Here is a 24,268-nt window from a genome sequence, read left to right as displayed (position 1 = left end):
AAAGTAGATTAAAAAGTGATATTACCTCCATAATCAATAAACTTTACTTATGCAAAATAGGTCAGATCCCAATTGCTTTGTTGGAAGTTCTACTGCATTTGAATTTAAAAAAAAAAGGATCTAGAATAGGGGCGCACAACTTTTTTGAGTGAAGGGCCACCTGCACAACACATAGATTAACGAAGGGCCGCACGCATATTTAGTCATGTTAGAGACAAATATGATGATTTTTATCTAAACATTAATGCTCTAAGCACCAGATATTTTTATCAGTAAACATAACAACATATTTGCAGAAAATTAAATACTTTTAATTATTTGAATTTGTTTTTAAAAAAAACATACATTTTTAAAAAAAAACTTTTTTCCATTTTTCACAATAATTTATTTTTCAATACATATATATACACACACACATAAATATTGGAAGGGGTGATATAAATTCTAACCAAAAAGAAGCTTCCCCAATGAAAGTGAAAAAAAATATGTATTTTATAGAGTAATATAAATTTGAATTAAAAATTTTAATAAAAGAAAATTTATAATGTTTAAATAAAAACCAAATTTAAGGAAATTTTTACTATGTTCAGAAGTCCGCACATCAACAGACGTTGGCCCGCAGGACATAGGTTGTGCACCCCTAATCTAGAATAATTTCAGTTGTTTAAATAATTCCACTCCTGAAACACCACAGTGATTGGCACCCGTTCTCCGATGTTCCCTTTGTTTGAGGAACACTATAAATTAAAAAAAAAATTCTATCCACTGGATGGTTGTTTGAATGATTGCAACAATTAAGCTTCCACAATAGCTTACATGAGCCCATACCACAGATGCGTACTGAGAATATATATATATATATAAAGCAATGCTTCCAAGGCAGTGATTTGAAAGACATGGCAGCTGAAGCCCTGAAAGAGGGGACTCTGTGTCAATCAGACAAAAGGCCACATAGAGGACAAAAACTCGTGTGGACAAACTTCGCATGGAGACTGAATATCACGTAATTGATGTCATAACGGAAGATACCACTTAAATGACACAACAATATGTGGTAAAGAACACAAACCACCTTTTTGACCAGCAGGCCTTCAGAAAATAGAATTTCGAACATAATTACATTTTAACTGCTTCCCTGATTATCCCCAGTTAACTCGGGTATGTATAGATTGCAAATATTTATTATCCCGAGTGAACTCGGGCATTGCAGAACTCCTCAATATGTTTTGTTTTATCACGTTTTTATTCGGCCAGAAGTAAAACAAAAGATAATAATAATCAGCTGTGATTGGAAGTTTGCCAATTTTAGTTTGGGAGTTAATAAATGGCACAGTAAAAAGAGTTAATAAATGGCGTTCGTGAGCGAAAGTAATGAAGGTGATTTTTCAGATTATGAAGTTGTGAACATATACAAAGACTAATATTTAATTTGCCCTAGACAATTTGGGTTAGTAAACTGATGGTAATTGAAATATTTTTTACACATAAAAAAATTAAAATTGCAAGTTACAACTTGTGTATTATGTTTTGTTTTAGTTCCCTGTATTTATTAATGAAAGAAAAGAACATGTTTATTTTTTGCATTTTTTTCCCCTAAAAAATTAGTAATGGTTAGTGAACTTTTATAATGTATATCCAATAAAAATACATGAGATGTCTGTTTCAAACTCAAGTTAAAGAAGAGGGGTTTTTTTTAATTTTTTTTAAACATGTTATGTTGTAAAATAAATGATAATTAGAATACATGATATTATGCCTATGCGAAATTTCTTAAAAACAATATTATGATTTTGTCCAGACGAGATGTTGGCCTTGTGGTTTTGTCTGGGGATATTTCAGGCACAAAATGTTGTCCCTAAACCAGAAAGAGGAGTATTCTAATGTGTCTGTAGGTAGTCATACTAATTTCTTGAAAAACAAAATAAACAATTTGATATCATTTGAGAAGTTTGTACATACATCAATCCTAAATGATAAAAGAAATGCAAAGCACATTTTTTTTCTTTTTCTTTCTCATTAAAATAAAACCTAAGAAAACGCCATATTTTATATACATTCTTACATACTCGCACAAAAAAGAAATTTTAGTGACTCATTTTTTAAAAAGATGACATGAAGTAACAAAGAAAAAAAAAATCATGATCTAATGATTTAAATTTCAGCGAATGATTGTTTCGTATTCGGAAAAAAACTCAACTTAAGCAAACATTTAACAAAAAAGGTTAGTATAATACTTTTCGTTGTTTACTTAAAAGTTTTGGTTATACTTTGTATCACAATTATTTCATTAAAACATATGTAAAAATTGATAGGCACACAAGAACTTATTGTTGTACATAAGAAGTTTCAAAGGACACTACAAATATTCAATAAGCCCATTTGCTTAAAACTAAGAGACTCAACATTCCTAGATAATCATTTATACAAGACACCTTTCTTTTTTGTATTAAAGCATCTACCTAACCAGTGTAAAATCCCCCAAAAATACATTAACTGCATCTAACATGATTAAATAGAGAAGATTTTTGGAGGATTGTCCCTCACTTTATCCCTATTGGCAGGAAAATTCTAGGCTGTAGATATATAAGACATAATGTGACATTGCAGGCCACTTTGCTAGGCACAAGAGTTAGAATTTTAACTAAGAAATCTATAATTTATATATATACATATACATACAGGGGTGATTGCGACACAAAGTGAAAAATCCTGAAAAATTTATATGCAAAAACTCGATAACAAGAGATCAATTTATATTTCATTTAGATTTAATATAATTTTTTTTAACTAAGATTTATAATTTAACTTCCTACCAATAAAATATATGACACTTTTATAGTAACTAATTCAAGAAAAAAACTAAGTTCTTACAAAAATCATAACATTGTAATTTAAGAACATGGAAATAAAAATCGCAAAATTGGGTTTTAAAATCGTGTGAATATGAATCACGACATTGGATTTATTAACGAGAAAATACAAACTGCATGATTTTTAGATCCTGTGAATACGAATTGCCACGTATGATTTATAAATAGCGTGAATACAATTCAAAATTCATAAATTTGAAACCAGGTAAATACGAAAATCGATGGTTGTTATTAAAATAGCGTGAATATGAATTGTGATATTAAAGGATTCCAGAGTTGTGTCAAATATTAAAAACGACAAAAGTTCAATGAACCGAAAAAAAAAAAATTAGCAGAAGAGTCGTCAGTATGAAAAGGTCTCGTTAACGTGATTAAGCGATGGTTTCAAAACTTTTAATTTTAGAAAATTTCTCAGATTATTAGTTTTGATTCCCGGACTTCCTCGAATCAATGGTCTTGAGAACCGTGAAAAAATCACATGTCCCGCTCCTAGTTTTTAAACCAAGAGGGATAATACGAAAAACCCGGAATTCCGGGGTACACCTGGAGTACAATCACCCCTGTATACATATATAGTCATTTCAGGCATTTTAAACATCTAAAAAGTGAATGTATCAATATAATAACTCTGGCTCTAAAATAAAATTCTTTTGTTTTTACCCTTGCACTACTATAACTGTGGAGTCAAGTGGTAATGCTTAAAATAAAATAACAGTGCATTAGAAAGAAAGAATGACACTCAATCGATCAAAAGTTCGAGGTGAACACTTCCCATGCGATCCGTTCGATCGTGTTTGATGTTTGCGGCCCAGGCTTTGCACTCTATGTTGATTAGGACGCCGGTCGCTGGCTTCATGAAGCGGACAAACACAAAAGGGGAGAGATAACCATCTAAGTTGGTGAAGGGAAAATAGTAATTAGGAATTCCTCCATTTGGAGGGTAGTATGTGATCGGACCAATGTTTTCTTTATCAGCAGGATTCTGAAAGAGATATTACGAATAAATTTCTTAATGTTATGCAACGGGGAAACCAAGAGCTTTCAACAAAAAAATAAGCACTCAAGAAATATTTTTAAGCACTAAATACATTAACAAAATGCAAAATAATTTTTTAAGGACTTTACATGATCATGATTAAATAACTAGTTTCTGACTAAGAACTCTTTTCTTGATTATATTAGCCTTTATAAAATGATCGAGAGATTTTTCGATTTGATATCAGAGGGTGGAAAATGTAGCCTGAAATTGAGAATATCTTGCACAAGAGAGTGAAATAATCTCACCGAACTCAGCTCAGTAGACGCACATGCAGACTCGCAAGCATTTCATCAAACATGTAAAATGATTGGCGCATTCATATGCTATGGACTGACCGGTCACCGAAATAGATTATGGTTGAATGAATTGTTAAAACATTGAATAGAACAATGTGAAAAGTACGCTTTTGCATAATACGTGGCGAAAATTGACATGGTAAAGAAAAAAAAATCCCGTTTTCGAAAAGGGAAAATTAAGCACTTTTTAAAAACACCCGATGAAAATATCACTCTTAAGGGCTTTTATAAAACAAAAATAAGCACCTTTTAAAAACGTTACGCACCACGTTCTAAGAAAACAGTGGCGTAGCACTAGTAGATACAGAGGGGACGCCTTAGTATTCTTTGTTCGGGATTCCATCATGATGTTGAATTTTCCCCCTTTTAATCAATATTGAGTAATTTTTTTTATTTCATTTTTCAAATTAATTACTTTTCCTATTCACTTTGTGTAGCATATTTCCTTTAGTTAAAAAAAAAGTGTTATTCACTTTAATTATAACTGTGTGTAGAAAATAATAACTGTGAAAATGAATAGCTATAATTACATGAAAAGTAGAGAATTTCTAATTATATTTTTTAAACAAATATAGAGATATAATCATTACGTCAAAAACAACGAAACTCCTTTTTAGACTTTCTAAATGTTCCGCAATACCCAGAAAATACTCAAACAGCCATACACATTTAGACTAAACTTTATGAGGGCACACTAACAGGGATGATTGTGAGCACAACTCAAAAAATCTTGAAAATTTCTTGAGTAAAATCATTAATGATGCATTTCAAAAAATTAATGCCTATATAAATTAAAATCATTGATACTTTAAAAACATGCAATTCCAAATAAATTATATGTAGCATAATTTAAATGAATAATTATTCATCAGTTAGCTTTTATCTCTAATCACATTTATTATTCTACCAGAAAAAAATATTTACAAATGAAAGAGATGCAAAGTATAAATCCTAGTTCTAATATATTTAAATAAAATATACAAGAACTTTAATACATAAATTTGATCTACTATTTCTCGAAACTTCTGGACCTTGGATAGCCGGAAACTTCCGGCAAAAAATCCGGAAATGCGGATTATTTTTGGAGCACGATCATCTCTGCACTAAAGCAGCATAGATTTCCTTTTACATTTCACTTGAAAAGTATATTTAATCGATAAACTTATTGTAAAATTGAAAGGAAACATTGTTATTTAACATTTATACAAAATTAAATAATAAATAATATATATAATTATTATTTTATAATGTATATTAAAATACATAATGCATATTAAAGTGAAATTGAAAACTATTTTTACATGCATTTAAATTGTTTTCCAATTTACTATTTTCTTTCTTTTGTCGTGTACAGTGATAAAAAAAAATAATAAAGAAAAACCCTGAATAACTTTTGATGTAATGATCAGATCTTCCCGTTCTAGGATTAAATCTTTACGACTCAAGAGCATAACTGCAAATAATTATAAGTGCAGACACTATTTTAAGTTGTGAAATAAGACACAGAAAACTTCTTTTCTTGAATAAACATAGATTCAGATACATACATAGAAGAGATTCAGATTTCTGACCACCAAAATAGACCAGCCCCGTGGCAGTATCGTGGGGACACGGAGACATTGTCGCAGAACGTTACTAAGTTCTTGCAGAAAGATTTTTCCCTCAGGAAATAAAAAATTTGGTCTTCTTTTCTGCAGAAATTTTCGAAAGATTTTTTCCTTCAGTATTAATATTCGAAAGATGCTTTTCTCGTGCATCAGAGTGGAAAAAAAATGCTTGTGATGTTCTGTTCACATTTGAGAATAATGAATAACAAAAAGTAGAAAAAGTAGTATATAAAAAGTTGTATGCAAAAAGTAGTATGTAAAAAGTTTCGGTTTTCTTTTCTATAGAAATTTTTGTTCTATTTTTTTATGCAATTATTACTATTGATTTACACATAGCTTTTAAAATCAAATATTTTTAATACTGTATTATTTAATACAATAACTGAATCTCAAAATGAAAACACGCATTTAGCAACCCCTTTTTGAAGAGTTTGATTTGCGTGATTCTGACGTCGATCTTTATTTTTGGTTGTTACTGCTGCGGATTTCATGATATTTTTTAATGTAATGATAATTTCAGCCCCCCCACTCAATCTGTAAAATATAGTTCAAATACGAAAGTTGTTCAAAATTTGGACCCCTTGATGTTAATTTTACTTATTTAACTGTACTGTAATTTTACTGTATTTTGCCATATCTGGAGAACATTTTAAGTGAATTGAAATTTTTCTTTACGCAATTATGAAATTCATTTATCCAATGATAATTTTAAACAAAAAATAAGCTTTTAGTAAATATTTGTTATTTTTCATTATTTCATCTAACGATAGACGGAAATAAGTTTGAACAGTAAGGTATAGGATTCTTACAAAGAATTCAATCTTATGTGAACATAATTTTACATGATAAAATGAAAATAATCGAGCAAAATTGGTTCAATTGTTCCTGAGAAATCAAATTTGAAATGTTTTCACAAGCATAATTCCTTCGATTTCGCTAGAATTTTGTATTTTACTAGTTAAAATGCAGTTCTCGCTAGAATAAAAATTAGAGGAAGAGAGAAAATCTACCAAAAAATTGAAAATATAGGAGTGAATGCATCATTAATTGGGTTCGTACAACTTCCAGGGGTAGCAGCAAAGTTTTTTAGAATTTTAGGGTAATTTTAGGAACTTTTTTCAAAAAATTTTAGGTAAATTTTAGGGGTAATATATGATTTTGCTAGGATAAAAACAGATCACACGGTAGTTTATTACATAACAGAAGATTATTACATATCATACATAATTGCAAGCCATAAAATAAAGCTCTGAAATTTATTAAGTCAAGAATGAAATCTCTAAAGTGTAAAAATGAAATTTCAACTTTACATATTACCTATCAGAAATTAAGTGCATAATTCAGGAACAGGCAAAAGTGAGAATAAATCAAAAGAAAAAATAAATTAACACCAACTTGGGTTTTTATTTAATTTTTACCTTCTTAATCAAAACTTTATTATTACCCTTTACCTTACTTTATTAAGAAAAACTATCGTGTGATATTATTAGATTTCAAATCAGCAATTTATATTAGAAGTTAGAGAAAAACAAATCAATCACGATCATTTTTCTAATATATTCTTGATATGATTTGTGAGATTCTTTTACTGCCCTCAATAGTGTTGTGGTGATCTTCAACAATCATCCATAATTTCAAATGGTATCTTCGATTAGTCTAAGAGACATAATAGTATTCTCATGGTGACTCACATTAAGCATTGNAACTAAACTAACATTAAGAGTAGTTTCAAGGAATTAGGACTAGGCGATGCTAAAATTTTGGCCTCGTGATGTATTGTCACATCAACATTGCAATATTTTGATGCATCACAATGTTTCGGTACATTAATGTTTTATATTTAGTACTGCGCAAATTCCCATTTAGAAAGTTGCATCCTTTAAAAATAAAAAAAAACAATTTTTTATAACTATTTCTCAATATTTAATGACGTGGATGCCTGAAAAATAGTGGTTAAAATACATTCAGCGGCAGGTGTACAAGTGTTGAATGTTAAAATACATTCAACACTTCCATTCTCAATCACGTTCGGATTCATCGTGTCAGTAAAACCGTGAGTCACAGTCTAAAAAAATCGGGGAACAATAACAATCATCCCCACAGCTATTACTGCACACTGCGCTGCTAGCTTGCGGACATCGATGTACCACCGAGAACAATGCTCAACATCACGCATGTAGACATCGATGTAAACGATACGTCAGGAAATATCGTACACATCCCAGTAAATCCCAATTTCCGATGCTTCACAAAGTTGCCAACCCAAACATCGGATCGGCAATGATTGCATAGAATCGATATTTTCCGATGCATCGATTTATCGCCCAGTCATACAAGGAATAACTACAAACTACTGTTTTCTGTATTGCACTACACTACTTCTCTTAAAAAGTAGTCACTCCACAACAAATTGTGGAGAAGAAGAAAAAAGCAACTACAGGAAGTATCGCTACTTCCTACCACTGCACAATCATAGGAAATAAATTTCATGCCAGACTTACTTCCCCATCACAAGATATATATACATAGTTGGGATCATATGATGTTCTCACATGTTCTGGCATAGTCGCTGGCAGAGAGAAGTTAGAATAAGGCTCAGGTTTCCATCCATATATCTGTAAACAAACATTGCAATTGATTAGGAAAACTACTTTAAAAAATGTCAAGTGCAATTTTTTTGACAATATTTATTTTTTTATATCATTTTAATTTAAAAAAAAGAAAGAAAGAATTCTAGCAAGTGAACCATTGAAAGAAATTTGCTGTTCGTATCCTCCTCAAATATTTTAACTATAAAAAAAACAAATATTAGGGAAAAAATTATATAATTTTGAAGTTAAATTTCTTAGAATAAAGCTAAATAAAAACACATTAAAAAAAAGGGGGGGAAAGTTATTACGATCACTGGTTACTCATTGGTCAAATGCTTTTTCTTCCCAGATTGACTCCGTTAAACACCACTATATTTCAAATCATGGGTTGCAAAAACTGTCTCCATTGATGTTTGTCGTGGGATTGGTTTTCATATCCTGCCTATGTACCTGTTTCAAGACGTCACAAAATACTTTTCCTTCTTCAGCATTCCTATTTACAGGGTATCTGCTACATTTCAGATTTTTAAATTCATGACTTAACGAAGTTATTATTTTTTCCGACAAAAAAGGAACAAGAAATTCAAAAACGCATTATAACATCATAAATTGAAATGATAGGTATAACCAGAACTCTTATACTTTGCATAGTCATATTTAAAGATTTTAAATGGTCACAGTACCTTTGCAACAANTGGGCAAATTTCTGTATTAGAACAATTTAAAATCATTCATAACTTTTTTAAAAATGTAGATAGAGAGATGAATTTTTTTTTTGTACATTTGAAATACTTTGAAGTTTCATTATAAGCAATAAAAAAAAATTTGGTATTTTTGTTATTTTTTGGGTACTGTGACCCCTTAAATTTAAAAAAAAAAACAGAGTAAATAAAGAGTTGAAGCAATAAAATAGCTGAAAAAAATACAAAAGCAAATAAATTTTTTTTTCTTGCAGAATTGTATTCTTAAAGATTCTTGCAGAATTGTATTCTAAAGATCTTTTCTTGTTCATCCGAAAGGAAATATTCCTGATTTCTCTGTTCTCATTTCAGAATAAAAAAAATTCGTTAGTGACTGGCTTGCTTCAGCTAGAATTTTAAATTGATAAAATAAAAAAATAAAAATAATAACAATTTTGAAATCACAGAAATTTAAAAGATAATTCGCTCTAGAAATGATGTTTTTTCTTTCATTTTTTGAAAGAGCACCATAACTTTTAAAGAACATGATAAAAACATTTTATATTTTAATAAAATATGACTGTGAGTGGGGATTTTATTACCATCAAATCCAAACCAAGAGCCATTTTGCCGATGGGAAATAAAATTTTAAAAAAATTACAAATTATTTCTTAAGACAATCAAGGAAAAAAGTAAAACTAGTAAAGATTAGAAATTTTACGATATGAGAATATATAGTCAAACTGGTTTAGAACCTTTAGCAAGAACACAGGTTTAATGGAAGAATTTTTTATAAATTGGCAGCTTAATGTTAAAAAGCTTTAATTGTTATAACTAGCATACTCTTAAACGAATTGCTCCTAAATTTTTCTAAAGACATTTTATTGAAGACGTCAGAAAAAAATTTTGGTGTCTCATTTAAAAAGGATTTAAAATATGCTTTTAATTTTTTCTTATTCATGCATTCTAAAAGAGATTTCACTATTGCTATTAAAACAAGTCGCTATTAACAAACAATTGCTATTATGTTGTTAAAACAAGTTTTGTTTTAACAACTCTGATTTTCTTGAACAAAATGCAAATCTTAATAATTCAAAGAGGCGACTTCAAATAAGCTGATTAATTAGTAAAGACAATATTTTAAGTATAACATTAAGTACATATATATTAAGTATTCTGTTTAAAAATACACTTTGTCTGAATAAACATGCCCTCATTTCTGACAGATTTTTGGCAACAAAATTATGAGGCAAAAGTATGTTTTGACCAATAAAAAAATAAATAAATAAATAAAAAAACTATTTGGGAAGTTTTAGATCAGTGGTTACCAACTGGAAGTCTTTTTTTTTTGTGGCCCGTGAACAAAAATATATTAGTTTTTATTTTTTTGTGGACAATTTTCGTAAAAAAATCTTTATGGGTTTAAAATACTTTTCTTTCATTAAAAAAAGCCTTATTTCTTTTTGTTTTTGGGATATTTAACATACCAACGTTGCAGAAAAAAAAATTTCTCAGGTAAAACTCTACTTCGTATTTTGATTTGTAATTCAATACTTTTGCTTTGTACAACTTGATAAAAATCTGACAATGTTCCTTCAAACATAAAAGAGTCGTAAATTTTTGATAAAGTTGTGGCCCGACATTTGACTGGTGTTTTTAATAGGGGGCCCCCGGCCTCATGTAAGTTGGAAACCCCTGGTTTAGATGCACAACCACATTGATCAAATATTATTTTTACTTTCTCATAATTTTAAAAATGCCCATTCTCAAAAAGAACATATAGAGTACACGAATTTTTCAAACAATAAGTTTTTCACTGGAGGAAATAAGAAAAAAAAAGTTTCTCCCTCTTGAATAAAAATAGACAATCTCAGAAAAGTCAACTGGTTTTGTCCCATGAAGGGAAAGCAAAGTTAAGTCAGGTGAATGAAGAAGGGACATATAGCAGGTAAGGGAGGGCTTTATATAAAACTCTGTCCAGTTAAAATAAGCATTTCAAATAATGAACACTAAAATATTACAGTGAATTAACTTAAAAATTAAATTGTACATATTAAGACACTCAGAAAACGAAAGAGTTTAAATTTTATTTCGATAGACTCTGGAACTCAACCTGTGTCAATGCAAGAAATTTTTTTTTAGATATTTTAATTGAGTTTAATGTAAATATACACTGGCCAATAAGAAATAAAAATGATAGCACAGCAATTTAAAAACCTTCCAAAAACTATTTACTTTGCAACAAAACAAGTTTTAAATAGTTACCAAATATTTAATTTTCATTTTAGACGGAAATATGTCATTAAGGATTGAAGAATAAAAAATGAAAATGTTTCCAAATATCCCCCTCCCCCCCAAAAAAACAATCAATCTTTTATCAACAATAATTTTTGATGAAAAACTCAGGTGGGCTCAGTTTTTCCAAACCCTGGAAGGAGTAAAGAACACACAGTCCTTTTTAATACAATTTAATATAACAAAAAAGATAATACACTAAATATTTTAATCTATATAACACTAAAAATTTAAATAAAAATAATTCCAAGAACTACTTACTCGATTAATCTTTAGTAGAATGCATGGACGACCCACATCGAATCCAAAGTTATTTGCTTTAGAACAAAACTGGCTAATATCTTCCAAATGAAAATTGCAAACATGTGGTTCAGGATAGTGGCTGGAAAAGTCGCATGAGCGTACATGTTCTCCAAATTGACGACCTCCAGTGTAGGCTGCAAAGGAAAACAATCATTGCTTAGATTTAGGGACAAAAGAAACCTACTCTAATTACTTCTCTCTTTTTAAAACCATTCAACTCAACACAAAATGCATTTGTGGCATAACTACCACTACAAATATTAAATACCAATTCACTAGTATATAAGACATGTTAACTTGATTCTATCTTGAGGTAGTACCTTTTGATAGATGAAGTTCGACATAGTCTAACAATTAATTACCCACAATGGTGACCTGCGGACGTGATATGAACTTGCCAACATTGATTGATGGTTCACATTAAAACAGTTGATTTGCTTAAAAACTATATTGCTCAAAGAAGAAGAAAAAATTCGGTGAAGTAAATAAAGCCTCCCGGTAGTAAACAATATTGGGAGAAAAAAAATGAGCAAAATATTATATACAAAAATAAAAAAAATGAAGAAAAAATATGAATAAAATTGGTATAAATAAATAGCATGAATCAACTAGTGGCATTCATTCATCGAATTCTATCACTAATTCTGGATAAAATGTGGCGTAACTACCACTACAAATATTAAATACCAATTCACAAGTATATAAGACATGTTAACTTGATTCTATCTTGAGGTACCTTTTGATAGATGAAGTTTGACATGGTCGATAATAAAATCCCCAAATATTGAACTCTAAACCATGGCAGCTCACTTTTTAAGCAAAACCAATTTTTTTTAACATTTCCACAGAGAATAATGTGAATTGCTAATAAGCTGTGTTTACAAAAAAAAATACTGTATAATTTTTTCTTAATTGAACATGTGATAATTTTTTTTATTTATTATGGATAATATTCTCGCATTTTGTTTTTTCAAATTATTAAATTTTGTAAATAATTATCACAATAAAAAAAAGTAATTAAAAATTATAAAATCCGTAGTAGTAATAGCAACAAAAAAAAAATAATAAAAATCGATGATGAAACCACGCGAATCGGACTCCTCGAACGCGTGTTTTGTTTCAAGATTAGGTTGCTGTAATAAATAATATCGTATTAAAAATATCGAATTTAAAAATAAATCGCAATAAGAGCAAAAAATTCTCTAGAATTATCTAACCGTAAAAAGTAAATGCTCAAATGCACGATTGGAATTTTCGATATTGTTTGAAATACATCGGGTTATTTAAAATCCACTTGAAAATCAATAACTGCAGAAAATACAATCGAAACATTACATTGACTTACAATACCATCGTCGTGAATTGAGCGCATGAAAAAGTGATTCTCTAAATACATAGTTCAAATACGTGTACATTTTTATAGAAAAGAAAAGTGATTTTTTTTTTTTTACTTTTCAAAAAAAAAAAAAATGTTTCTGCAAGAACATTGTAGCATTCTGCGACAATGTCGCTGCGATTGTGCCATGGGGACCCTGCATATATTAAGGGTGCACAACCTTTGTCCGAAAAGGGGGTCTAGAAAAACTGCTTAAGCTTTCAGTGGCCACAATAAATTTAGTTTATATATCAAAGTTAATCACTTAAAAAAACTTAATTTTCTTTATTTACTTATATCAGGTTTTCTGTTGTTGTTGTGTTTTAGATATAGTTTAACTACTCAAATTTCATAAATAAATTTTTAAGATGAGTAATATGAAAAATAAATCAGAACAAAAGATTTATAACTATATTACTGCATTATAAATCATTTTGTAGCAATACATCACACATAAAATGCATGATTTAAACTTACTAAAATAGTTATATAATTATATTTTGATTCTTTTGAATGATACTTGTCATACACCTTTTCCTACCACAACTGACCATTTGACTGGGAGAACACGTTATTGCTTTAAAGGTTAACGAATCAGAAATTACAATGTTAAGCGTGTTCAATGTATTGCCTTTGATTAGTTGCATATTTCTGCAAAAACTGCTGCATAGTTAGTTTTGGTAAGCAGAAAGATTCTTCTGAACGCAAGACATGCCAAATTGTAACGGCAATAAAACCATCAAATTTTGCTCTAAATGTGAAAAATATGTTTGCAGAAAATGTATGGTGACCTGGGGTGATTCCTGATCAAAAATGCAAACATCTATTTTGGGAAAAAGCTATTCAAGGTAGAATTTTAACATATACTGGAAGTTTGAGTCTATGTGAGATGAGTCCCATGCCACCTTCTTTTGTTTGAAAATCTAATTAGAATTTAAAAGATTTTAAATTTTTAGTGATCAGGAATTACCCCTGGTCTTGATCATTTCTGGGGTAATTACTGATCCCCAGTTTTTATTGTAAAGGGGCTGTTTAAAAATAATTATATAATAGTAATTAACAAATAAGACATCAAGATTAAACAAATAAACCAAAAAGATATGTTTAACCAGATAATAAAACGATTTATTTAAAAGCAAGAAGAAAGATTAACACTTTAAATTTTCCAAAAATCTTTGCATCATGCCATACATTTGAGGCAATCAGCCAACTCATTCTCATGTTCTGCTGAAATATGAGAGAGTTCCCACATGGGTTACTTTTGCTGGATTTTTTAACTTCATTAACGGAAAGTGTAAAGTTAAGTAAGGTATGTCAACAGTTCTGGCAGCAGCTCTTAAACTGAAATTTTCATTTTCAATCATTAACCCACTGACGGGTCTGCACGTAAAAAGTCACATTTTAACCTGCAGTCTTCTCTACATAGCAAAACCGGTTTTCCCATGTTAAAAGATAGTTGAATTGTGTATAAGGGAGAAACATTCTCCCAATTTTACCCATTTGCTTAACCGCCAGTGGGTTAAAAGAAATTCACTAATTTTGCTTTCTAGAAGTTTAGTATCCTTTTTAGGCTTATAATTTCTTACCATATTCTCACATATATATATATCTACACTATTTATAAACTTAAAATATTATTCTAACAATTTACACACATAAAATTAAGATAGAAGCAAGGTAAGACAAACCAGAAATGGTGCTAATCAGAATACAGTCTTGTACAAGTTAAAAAAAATTTGTGATGACAGTTAAAATATATTTTATAGTTGTTCCACTTGATAAATATGAACTGTTATCTAAGAAAAGACAATTAGCTATTTTATATACTATTTATAAGAAGAAATGACAATTATCAGGAATTACCCCAGTGATTAATAAATACCCCATCTGTAGGGGGCAACATTTGATACAGTTTCTTATAATCAATTATAATGTTTACAGTAGATGTGAAACAATTAAACAAAAGCTTACACTACTTTTATATCAAAGAAAAAGAAAGTAACTCAAAATATTTATTATTAAGAGAAGGAGGGGGATCTTTGCAGAAATGTGCACATTTTGAAACCCATTTTGAAATGGAAAATATAGAAAGCAGTTTAAAAGATACTTATTTTGTTGATGATTAAACAAAACATGATTAAACAAAAAACTATTATTAAGTAAATATAATTATACTTTAGTAAAGTGTACCGTGAATTACCCCGGGTCACCCTACAATGGAAACACCCTGTAAATTTAAAAAATGCATTGAGCAATGAATTAAGAATTCTTCTTCTTTGTGTTTGTAATACATAAAAAATTGGCAACATACAATTTTGTTTAATTATAATTGTTTCCGTCCTAACATCCATATTTCATACATTCAATCAAGGACATAAAGTTCGGTCAATTGACCGGATATGTCAGAAATAGGTATATATTAAATGCTGCTATGCTTAGTGTTAAAGAATTTCTCACACAAAATTCTTCCATCAAACATAACTCTTCTAAGAATAAATGTTATTTAAGTCACCAATAGCATGAACCGAATGGTTGTAAAAACTGTAGGATAGTAATGATGCTAGAGAAAAGTTAATCGCAGTACAAAAATATTTTTAAATTACAGTGAAATGTAAAAAACTTTTAATGCGAATGGTAATATAAAACTTTGTTTTCATGATCCATTTAATTTTTATACACAGTAAGACAAAAATTCTAATAAGGAATAGTAATGATATCTTGATATTAATATTTTGCCTAATACAAAAAAAAAATCACATGAAAATTTTTCTTTCTGATGTTAACGTTGGACATTTCTAGTTAATGACCCATATATGTACACTAGGGGTGCACAACCTGTGGCAACAAATGTGGCCCATCAACTATTGATGTGTGGCCCGTGGGAACTTCTGAGCGCAACAAAAAAATTCTTTTAGTTTGTTTTTTGTTTAAACAATATAAATTTTCTTAAATTAAAATAATTAATTCAAATTTATATTACTCNGTGCACAACCTGTGGCAACAAATGCGGCCCATCAACTATTTATGTGTGGCCCGTGGGAACTTCTGAGCGCAACAAAAAAAATCTTTTAGTTTGTTTTTTGTTTAAACAATATACATTTTCTTAAATTAAAATAATTAATTCAAATTTATATTACACTAAAATGCCTATATTTTTTTGCAATTTCATTCTGTATAGTTCTTTTTGGTTAGAATTTATATCCTCTTTAATACTTATGTATATCTATATATATTTGATAAATGAATTATTGTGAAAAATTGAAAAAGTTTTTTGAAAAAAGTGACATGACTAAAGATGCATGCGGCCTTTCGTTAATTTACCTGCTGTGCAAGTGGCCCTTCACTCAAAAAGGTTGTGCACCCTTCCCCTAATGTACACCAATAACAAATTCATAGCCAGACTAAACTTAGTTCCAGGATTGAATCAGTCATAAAATCTAGTTTAAAATCATTAATAATAATACGATGAAAAATTTTTTTCACTCCTCTTATTTTCAAAATAAAGAAGGTTTAATAGGTTAATATATTCATAGTTGTCTTTATATATTTTATTTATAAAGACAAAAAGTGCTGCACTAATTTGATTAGTAAAAGATACTCACGCTGTAGATATTGATCTAAAGAAGTGACCCAATAATCCCACTCTCTTGCACTTCCATGTGTGAACCAGATGAGAGTACTATCAACATTGTCTGGATGAGGAAGGGGACGAAAACCTAAACCTGAAAAAGATATCAAAATTGAAAACCTTCTCAACTTAAATAAAAGAAAAAGGATATTATATAATTGCTCGTCAAAGGTAATTATATATATTTATATTTTTTACAAAAACACAAAAGATTATAGCATCTAAATGGCAATATGCAGAGGTATCAAAAGCAAGTTTCTTGACTGTTATACAGGGTGCATAGCCAAATGGTCATAGCAAGGGTGCAAGAAATAAGCACGTTTTAAGTACTTTTTAATCACTGCAAAAAAAATTTAAGCGCACTATACATTAACAAAATTGGAAATCATTTTTTTAGACTTTACATTATAAAATAATTACATTCTAACAAAGAACTCTTTTCTGGATTATATTAGCCATTATATAATGATCAAGAGATTCTTTGGTTCTATATCAGAGGGTAGAAAATGAAGTCTGAATTTGGGAATAACTTGCAAAATGCAAACAGAGTTGCACATGAGTGTGCAATAATCTCACTGAACCCAGATGAGTATAGGGACATGCGGTTTCGCAAGTATTTAATCAAACTTGCAAAATGATTGGTGCTTTCATACTATGATCCGGAAGTACGCCAAAATGCATTTCTTTGATTGAATTGTGAAAACATTGAATAGACTAACGTGAAAGCTACACTTTTGCATAATATGTGGCAAAAATCGATATGGTAAAGAAAAAAATACAATTTTCGTGAAAGGAAAATTAAGCATTTTTTAAAAATACCAAATAAAAAAACATCTTTAAAGGCTTTTAAAAAACGATAATCGAAAATAAGCACCTTTAAGCACTTTTTTAAAACATTATGCACCATGTGATATACAAACACACCTATTTGTGCATGCACCAGTAAAATATATTTTTGTAATCTAACTGATAAGAAGGAACATGTATATTTCCACTCCTTGATACTGAGCAAATTATAAATGCCATGCATTTTTATTAAGATAAAGTTCGATAACTGATTAAAATATAAAACATATACTACTACTATTGCTATATTTTAGATAAAGAGGAACAAAAAATAATCACCAGGATTTGTACCAATACGACTATCACCAAGCTGCCATCTAGGTGTGTAATAGTCCAATGTTTGATAGAATACTAATAACATAACAGTCCAAAATCCAGCTAATAACAGATAAAATATTACGTAGAAAACTCCTATTTTCACTGAAACAAGAAAAAAAATTTACTTATTAAAATCATTGTATAAAATTCACAACTGCAAAAAAAAACAACATACATAACCATATTTAAATAATTATACTACGTAGGAGTACACTAATTGTGGCCTGCCTGCTGTTGAATTGTGGCAGCACCTGAACATAATTTAAATAATTATTATAACCTTTACTTCTTTTTTGAAGAGAAAAAAAAAAAGTGAGAAATTTTCCATTGTGCATTCGAGTCCCTAATTCTAAACACACCCAAATTGCACAGATTCCATCCTAAATCTGTTAGGTTTTTCGGCAATACCAGTTTTAAAAATCTTAATGCTTCTTTATATATATTTATGACAAATCAAATTTCAAAATAGAGTTATTTTTTTATGAGCCTTATTTACATCTATTTAATTGTAAATTATAGGGATCTTCTGATTTTGTGCTTGGTATTTATTATCGAATTTCCAGGTAGTTTTTTAAATCTCTATTTTTTTTAGTACCATATTAATATGTCTTAAGATTCTTATAGATTTGATCTATATGAATCTATAAGTATAATATAGTCATATACTGTTTCAAATCTATAAGATTCTTATAGATAAAATCTATAAGATTCTTATAGATTTGAAACAGTAAGGAATTTTACTTACCTAGGACCAAATATAACATTATTGACAACAGAATGACTCCTGAAAGAAAAAACAGACTCTATCTGGCAAAAAAGGGCTGTCTATGGACTGAGAAAATTTATTAAATCTAGGTTTCTATCTAGAAAAACAAAGTTCTTAATCTACTAAACTCTTGTCAGGCTAGTCTTTACATATGCTTCTGAAGCTTGGACAAGGACAAAACAAGAAGGAAATTATATCGCAATATTTGAGAGAAAGATTTTGCGGAGTATACTTGGTGGGGTAAATGAAAACAATAACTAGAGAAGGAGATTTAACTCTGAACTGTACATGTACAAGACTAATGAACAACCCGATATTATTAAATACATAAAAATAAGTAGAATGAATTGGATGGCCCATGTGATTTGAATGAGTAATGACAATTCAATAAAAAAGATACTGCTTTTAAACCCACTGGAGCAAGAAAGCGGGGAAGGCCGCAGCTGAGATGGGCTGACTCGGTGGAGTCTGATTTTCTTGCAATTAATTAAAAGAATTGGAGATCAAAGATAAATTGGAAGTCATTATGGAGAAATCTTCAGAGGAGGGCACTGGCCCACATTGGGCTGCCTGGTCAACTACGGTGATGATTAATATGTATCAAGAGTTTCGAATTGCATATTTAAATAATCACTTTAAATTTGTCTTATTCAAGCCAATTTCATCACAAATCCAAGCTATTCTTCTATCGTTTTAAGACAGTTATCGCTCACATTTTTACAAGGTTACACAAATCCTGATATATTTAATAAATATTATTATGGCACTTTGATTGTGCATTAAAACAAGTGCTATATTTGAGTCGATTTTATCACAAATTTAAAGGATTTCTTGCCATCGTTCTTAGGCAATTATTGCTACTTTTTTCTAAATGATTTTGAAAATTCTAATATTTTAATATGATGTTTTTACGCCTTTTGACATCTCAATCACGCATTTTATTAATCCCTTTTGATGTGCTTTATCCAGGGAATCTCCTACATTTTAGATTTTCAAATCCATGACTTTTCTTGAATAATTTCAAGAATTTTTCATGACTTAACAAATGTTACTATTTTTTCCACAAAAACACAATAAAATTAAAAAAAGAATTATAGTAACAATAATTAAAACGATAGGTATAACCAAAACTCTGCATCTTCATATTTATTGATTTTAAACTTAAACAGAGTAAAGAAAGAGTTGCAACAAAAAAATAGCTGGAAAAAAATACAAAAGCAAATAACTAAATACTGTCAAATATATGTAGTTATTTAAAGCTGTTTTATTTCTTCTTTAAAGTAAGTGTAATACAAAGAGCCTAAACTAGAATTTTAAATTGATATAATAAATAAATAAATAAAAAATTTCTGAAATCACAGAAGTTTAAAAGATAATTTGCTCCAGATGTTCTTTCTTTCACTTTTTGGGGATTATAAGTGGGGATTTTGTAACTAATTGAGATATTTGGAAAATGGGGGAAAGGGGGTGGTAAATTTCATGTTATATAAAAAAATTTCTGCGACCAAAACTCATGACTTTCCATGTTTTATTTTTTTAAAAATAGTTAAAATCACGATACTTCATGAAAAATTTTGCTCAATATCAAAATCCCTGACTTTCCAGGTGTGCAGATATCTTGTTTCTATGTGTTAATTTAGACATCAATCGAAGCTATTTATTCACATTTTCCTCCATGGTTAAGAAAGTCTTGAAATATGTTAATTAATACAATTCGAATAAAGCATTTCAACTTACTTTTAAAAACTTCCTTACTTGTCTAGATTTTACTCTCAATTTATTGAAAAATTCTTTTTTGGCAGTTATTGCTACATACGTTCATATGTTTTCAGAAATTCTCTTGATATTTTTTACACTATATTACAACAAAATTTAAATGAGTAAAAAAAAAAAAAAAACTGCTTTTTTTTTATATTCTATAGCTTAAAAAACAGTTTAAGTTTCAACATTCATAAAATCTTTAATAATTCTCTAAATTATTCAATGTCCTAGAGTTAGTATTTAAGTACAACTTACGTTGAACTATAATGTGCTTTATTTTAAATCATTTCAGAAAACCGTAAAATTTCTTTAATTAAAAATTTTTAATATGCATTTTTACACAATAAAAAAAAAATATTATTTTTTTACAAACATTAAAGATAATTTATTTTTTAAATAAAACTTTGTATTATATGATTTGATAAAAATTAAAAAAACATAAGTTTTCCTATTTTTTTGATTCAAAGTTTTAAACATTATTCGTTTATTTAAAAAATATCAGTTAGTATTGTTCAGATTTGATTGAATTTAAGCATTTCCTTTTTTGCATATTCAGGTTAATGACTGATAAAAAGAATTTAGTATCTAAAACAATGTTTCTACAAAAATTATAATAAAGTCAAACCCCGTTATAGTGAACGAAATGCTCTGGCCCGTGCCTTGCTATACACACGTTATTTTTTGTGGATATAGTGAACTAAAAAAGTCAGGAGGTTGGATATTATCAACTTTTTCCTGTCTTCAACAAATTTTTTTTCTTCTTTTTTTTTTAAATAATTTTGAAATGGCTACTTCAAAATAAATACTTATACTAATTTTCAAAACCATCTATAAAGTGGAATGTAGCAATAAGTATTTTTTCTTGTTTGCTTCTTTTATCTATCTTTAATTAGCTAAGCCTTCATTGGTTCAAGTCGCCCTCCATACAAAAACATTAAGGACCGCTATACTGCACATTGCATTTTTTTTATCGTTAGGACTAACAAAAATCATGAAAAATAAATTATAAGAGATTTGCTAATATTAATAAACCGCAATAGAAATAGGAAGACAGAAGGTTTCAAATGCAGCACTAAGTTCCAAGTAACACCCCATTCTACATTTTAACCAAAATATGTTTTATAAAATTGAATAAAAAATTCAGGGCAAAGGACAAACTCAGGAAAAGTATAACTCATAGCTATCACTGTACAAATTTTTTAAAATAATTTTGAAAGTTTAAAACCCATTTAGTGCCTTGATAGCAGTTGACTATAACATGGAATGTTAAGAAACTATCCACATTATGTCAAATAAATTATTAATTGATGAAGACTTTATTCGATAAATGGGACCGATTTTAAAGAATTATTTAATCAAGATTAACACAAAATGCATGAAACAATCAAAAGACAATGTTGATATTGTCACGTATCAGATTAAAATACACAACAGAAATTCTCCTGCTGCAAATATATTTATTGTTCTATAACAGCCGATTTGTAGTAAAGGGCATTTCAGAAATAGAAGTGCCCTTTAACGTTAGAAAGCATGCTAGAGGGCGGGGTTTCGTAAACAAACTTACACCAACTAGATCCGCTGCGTCCACAAAATTCTCTTTTGTCGGGATTCCATATAAAATACATTGCACCTTTATCTTCTGAATCTCTAGAAGATTTCATTATATCACCGTCTTTCTCACCCATTTTGAATACACTTCTATAGACTTCTTCGAACTAATCGATCGAAAAGTCAACGACAAACATGAAAGAAGCCCGGATGTGCTTACTGGTGGTAGCACACCTTTGGACAAGCTTGCAGCTTTCAATGAAAAGAAAAACTTATACTCGGTAACCATTCTCTTTACGCATTGTCTGGATGCTGGATATGATTGAGATCTCGGCGCGCCACTATCTGATTCATCCTGTTCTAATAGACATGAGCTAAAAAGACATATACATCTAAAACAAGCCATAAATTAAATAAAGAGAGGTGCTAGAAAAAACTCCATTGTCAAGTTTTATGATTTAGAGCACAAATAAATTGTTAAAAGTTAAAATTACTAGACGAATTTGAAATGAACAACAAAGTTGAAAAATGAACATGAGCAGAAAATAAATTTAAATTAATACATTTAAATTAAAAATAATAAATTATTTTCAATTATTTACACGGGGATAGGTTCACCACTCGTACGTGTTTTTCTGTTAGCACAGTGACCCGGCCGTCCCTGTGATCACCACTCGTACCAGGTTTGCTCGCTGTGAGAATTAGCAGGTATGTGGCTCGCCCAGATCGGACTATCTTCCGCGTTGCTCCTTCACCGGGTTCGCCATATCCTGGTGTTGAGATCTGTGTGTGTTTGTGTTGTTATGGTGTTAAAATTTTATAATATTTTGATATAATACAGTCGGAGCTCAGGAAGGCGGTGACTGGGCTATAATTAATATAATCATTAGTTCTAGATTGAGAAGTAGATTAAATTCTGACGCTTAGTGACATCGTTGTAGAACTTAGCATTCAATTTTGCTATGAATTCATTTATATTTTCGATTTTGAGATCTTTTCTTAGTGAGGCGTTGCTAATGGCCCATGGGGCCCCTAGCATCATCCTGATAATTGTTCCCTTCGTATTAGAGAGTCTATTCTTTTGGTTGTTGCCAGAGCCGTTTTTAAGGATGGGCCCAGTGGGCCCTGGCCCAGGGCCCCGAGTTCTGATGGGGCCCCCTAAAAGACTAAAATCTCATTGCATTAATTGTTTTTTTTTTTTTTAATTCTAACTCATTTATCTCATTCACTCACTACTAAAGAGGGCCCCCAGATCCCACTTTTTTTCTTCTTTTACATAGTCAGATGCTTTTCAAAATCTAACCGAAGTGTTTACAAATATAAAATANATCCTTAATTTCCTTTTAAAAAAAATGTGTCCTTAATTATTAAACATCTCAATAGATGTTCTGAAAGTTTTATGTTTTTTTTTCAAATATTTGTTGAAATTAACAGGAAGAAAAATTAGCTATTGAAAGCATTCGATATGCGAGAGAAATATATTAAAAGCTCCTATCTCACTACTCCCTCCTCATCGCTACATCACACTCTTATGTTTTTCACAAAAACAATCCTAGTATTTTATTACGATTTAACGATTTTCCATGTTAAGACAATTTTCATCCCTTGTTTGTAAAAAAAAAAAAATGCATAACTTTTAAAAAATGTTTCTTTTTTCACTTAAGTACAGGAACTACTAAAACTATTACCAATTGTATATCTGCGAATCCATGGGGATCTTGTACAGTAGGCAAAAAAATTATATCACTCTGAATAACTTTCGTCCTAATGATGTAATTTTTGATCATAAAGGTTCCTAGGGGTGACCTCAAATATGAAAATTACTTAGGGCTAACTATTAATTAAGTTGCGAAATCGGACATAAAAACGTACTTTCCTTGAATAAACATGTATTTTTTTTTACATATTAAGATTTTTAACCCTCAAAATATAAGGGGTAGCCGCAATCTGGGAAATACGGTCCCCATAGTTTGGTCAGGAGAGCGATCCAAAGTTCGAACCCCTTAATGCTAATTTCACTTTTTGCGTTTTAGTTATACTTTCAAAACTAATTAAGCACTAATTGTACTCATTTATAAAACACATTTACTCAAAGATAATTTGACAACTGCAAAAAAATTTTTTTACTGACTATTTAATTTCATTGCGGATTTAAAAATTTTGAATTATGAGGTATAAATTTTTTTATACCATATTAATCTACGTATTTTTCTATTGAAAAATCTTAAGTTCCAGGAGTTTTTATTGGATAGAAGCCTAGAAAAATTAAAATTAATTATTTTAAAAGAAATAATTTATTGACAATGAAGATATTTAAATGGGACGATAAATGTTTAAATGTGTTA

At 29.5% G+C, this 24,268-nt stretch overlaps 1 protein-coding gene across 1 annotated transcript; it reads right to left on the bottom strand.

Moving 5' to 3' along the window:
* Positions 1–1,570: 1,570 nt before the first annotated feature.
* LOC107442737 (sodium/potassium-transporting ATPase subunit beta) lies at positions 1,571–22,181 on the bottom strand. Its single transcript, XM_016056375.4, has 6 exons — positions 21,940–22,181; positions 17,810–17,950; positions 16,659–16,778; positions 11,640–11,815; positions 8,314–8,427; positions 1,571–3,852 (listed from the first exon to the last, which is right to left on the bottom strand). The coding sequence occupies exons 1-6, from the start codon at positions 22,058–22,060 to the stop codon at positions 3,610–3,612; spliced, it is 915 nt and encodes a 304-aa protein (XP_015911861.1). The 5' UTR covers positions 22,061–22,181; the 3' UTR covers positions 1,571–3,609.
* Between the last annotated feature and the right edge of the window lie 2,087 nt (positions 22,182–24,268).

The sequence above is a fragment of the Parasteatoda tepidariorum genome, chromosome 6 (genome assembly GCF_043381705.1).
Source record: "Parasteatoda tepidariorum isolate YZ-2023 chromosome 6, CAS_Ptep_4.0, whole genome shotgun sequence".
NCBI classification, from domain to species: Eukaryota; Metazoa; Arthropoda; class Arachnida; order Araneae; family Theridiidae; genus Parasteatoda; species Parasteatoda tepidariorum.
The sequence above is the reverse complement of the archived record's forward strand: the minus strand, read 5'-3'. Positions and strand labels throughout refer to the sequence as shown.